The 3001-nt window shown below is 54.2% G+C and overlaps 2 protein-coding genes across 2 annotated transcripts in view; both read right to left on the bottom strand.

The window, feature by feature from the left end:
- Positions 1-435: 435 nt before the first annotated feature.
- On the bottom strand, positions 436-2035 carry H310_05139 (hypothetical protein). The gene is made up of 6 exons (XM_008869780.1): positions 1761-2035; positions 1603-1708; positions 1325-1541; positions 1007-1276; positions 846-953; positions 436-780 (listed from the first exon to the last, which is right to left on the bottom strand). Exons 1-6 carry the CDS (start codon positions 1976-1978, stop codon positions 572-574), a joined length of 1128 nt encoding a protein of 375 aa, XP_008868002.1. The 5' UTR covers positions 1979-2035; the 3' UTR covers positions 436-571.
- Positions 2036-2521: 486 nt separating this feature from the next.
- Positions 2522-3001, bottom strand: part of H310_05138 (hypothetical protein) — a gene marked incomplete at both ends in the record, with an annotated part of 6913 nt that continues 6433 nt past the window's right edge. The window contains one exon of the mRNA XM_008869779.1: positions 2522-2956. Within this exon, the coding sequence (XP_008868001.1) occupies positions 2522-2956 (435 nt within the window). The remainder of the gene's footprint in view (positions 2957-3001) is intronic.

Genomic DNA, 3001 nt, shown 5'->3' with positions numbered 1-3001 from the left:
TGGACCAAACGGCAGAGTACTACTCCGGTGCCCAAGCAGTCAAGGACGTACTCAAATCGATCCTTGTCGCCGAAGCGACCAAAGTCCCCAAGGTCACCGTGCATTACTCAAACTACCTCATCGATTCGAGCGGAGATCACGTCCTCCACGTCGCCACTGGCCGCATCACGGCCGAACTGCTCAATGCGGATGCCCTCTTCAGCTCATGCGTGTCCCAGGTCCCGTACTTTGGGTACCAACATTGGCTGGATGCTGTGAATATGGTTGACCCAGAGAACTCGGCCCAGCGCGCGATGTGGCTGGGTCTTGGGGCTGGCATCCTCAGCCAGTACCCGCGCGAGACATGGTCAGACCATGCGGTTGCGCTAGGGCGCACGTACATGGGGTCGCTGGTGACAAAAACGACGCGTTGTGCGTTTTAAGCCGACGGCTTGAGACGTCTTCATTCATTCATGCACCAGACGATACCGCACAAACAATTCTCACGTTGTACCAATCCAATCTTAACATGAACTGCGAATTCCTTCACCAAATGCGCAGCTGCTTGCAGCGGACTCGCTCGTGGTTGCGTCTACTTTTGAACTTGGTTCAGGAACGGTCCGTTGGTCTCGACGGCTCGGACGTTGTCAAACGTTGTCTTGGCGATGTTGTCGAGCGCTTCTCGGGTGAAGTATGCTTGGTGGCCAGTGATAACCACGTTCGGGTACGTCGACAGCTGGGTGAACTGCTCGTCTGCGATGATCTCGCCCGAGTGATCTTCGTAAAAGATGTCGTTTTCACCTGCGCCAGCCAGTCACGTTAAAGCATCAAACACCAGACAGGTCAAGCGCGTCCTCAGTCCCGACCTTCAAACACGTCGAGGGCAAGCGATCCAATTTGACCAGTCTTGAGGCCTTGAAGGATCGCTGGCGTGTTCATGAGCCCACCACGGCTCGTGTTGATCAGCATCACACCTACCAGCCCTCCGTTTGGAGCGACCATCGATTTGTTTTGTCGGGGTGCGCACCTCGCTTCATCTGGCGAATCGTGTACTCGTTGACGATGTACTTGGTCGTCGGTAGCAGCGGACAGTGCAACGAAATAATGTCGGATGTTTCGAGGAGGTGGTCGAGCGGCACGTACTTCATCCCGAGCGCCTTGGCTCGGCTGCTCTCGTTCAAGTCATACACGACGACGTTGCAGCCGAAACCGAGGCATATCTTGCCAACGAGGATCCCGATTTTGCCCGTCCCGATCACGCCCACAGTCTTGCCGTGCATGTCAAAGCCGAGAAGCCCTGTGCATCGCTCGTGTTTGGAGTGTCCTCACGTAACATGACGCGTACCCTGGAGATTGAAATTGAATTCGCGGGTGCGGTTGTACGCACGATGGTACTTTCGATTCAAGGTCATCATCAAACCAACCGCGTGCTCGGCAACAGCATACGGCGAATACGCTGGTACGCGCAGCACGGGAAGGCCAACCTCCTTGGCGGTCACGAGATCCACCATGTCGTAGCCGGCGCAGCGAAGGAGCAGTGCCTTCACATGAAGCGCCGCGAGCTGATCACCGAAACGTTGAGAGTGGGGTACAAGTACGCGCGTCTCTACTCCAAGGACGTACCTTGCGAATCACCGACTCGTTGGCCAAGTCGTTGACGAAGATCACGACGACGTCACTGCCGTCGGCTAACAAAGCAGTCTCGGGTTTCAAGCGATGGGAAAAGAACCTGCAGGTTGTCAAGTTTGCGATGGGAGGGAAGGACAAGCTGTTGGACGTACTGCAGGTTGTGGTTCAGCCCCAGGGCGTTGTGTACTTGGAGGATCGAGTCCTTGTCGTACTTTCGCGCTGAGAAGAACGAGATCTTCATCGCGAACGATCGAACGAACATGCGTGGGGTCGTTGGCATGTTAGCGCATGAGATACTCGATGCCGTGGAGCGGGGACCGACAACGTGCCATCTAATGCTCGCTCTTAACGTCTGGACACGCCGCAACATCCTTTGGAAGCGACAAAGTTTGGCAGCGACCAGCGTTACCTGGCTGCATCATCTTTGTTCAACCCAACGTTGTGAAATGCTACAACTAATACATATATGCTATTTTAAACCTTTATTAAAGGAAAAATACAGAATACAAATATAAATCTGTTTGATACAGTATCTACTGCTTGCATGACCACGTCAGCAATGACTGAGGATTGCAACCCCGAAACCCCGAAACCTCGAAACCCCGACCCCGCGAGTCCAGGCATATTGCAACGGAGCATGCTTCAAGCGAATGCATCGGCATAATGCGCTCCACATCAAACTGGTTCCGCGAGAATCAGCTCGGGTCGGCAGTATCGCGATGGACTACTCAAACAAACAGCTACATTGCCCCCCACTGCTCCCCCCTCACGCAAAAGCACGAGCGATTCGAGTACTTTAGCGCTTGGACACATACATGTCTTTAGTTGGTTTACACTTGCAAAACTTTCCACAATGTTCACTAGGTTGACCGATTTCATTCCTTTAGAAGGACAGGGACTGCACCAGAGCACATTAGAATGCACAAGGGGTAACCTTCGTCAATAACGACCCCGTGTACGTTCGGCCCAGGGACATCGAATGGTCCGACCATGTCTCGCGCGAATACTGGCTTAGAATACCAGCTCCCAAGCCCAGCCACATCGCGCGCTGGGCCGACCTCTCCGGGTTGTTCATGTTGACCGAGTCCATCCAACGCTGGTACCCAAGGTACGGGACCTGGGACACACATGAGCCAAAGAGAGCATCTGAATCGAGCAGTTCGGCCGTGATGCGGCCAGTGGCGACGTGCAGAAAATGATCTCCGCTCGGGTCAAGCAAATAGTCGGCATAGTGCGCGGTGACCTTGGGGACTTTGGTCGCTTCGGCGACAAGGATCGACTTGAGTACGTCCTTGACTGCTTGGGCACCGGAGTAGTACTCTGCCGTTTGGTCCAATGGAGCCTTCTTCTGGTTCGAGTTCAGGACCAGGTCCAAATTGTTTTCACTGAGTCG

The sequence above is a fragment of the Aphanomyces invadans genome (genome assembly GCF_000520115.1).
Source record: "Aphanomyces invadans strain NJM9701 unplaced genomic scaffold supercont1.8, whole genome shotgun sequence".
Taxonomy (NCBI): domain Eukaryota; phylum Oomycota; class Saprolegniomycetes; order Saprolegniales; family Verrucalvaceae; genus Aphanomyces; species Aphanomyces invadans.
Note: the sequence above shows the minus strand (reverse complement) of the source record. Positions and strands in the feature narration are given on the sequence as shown.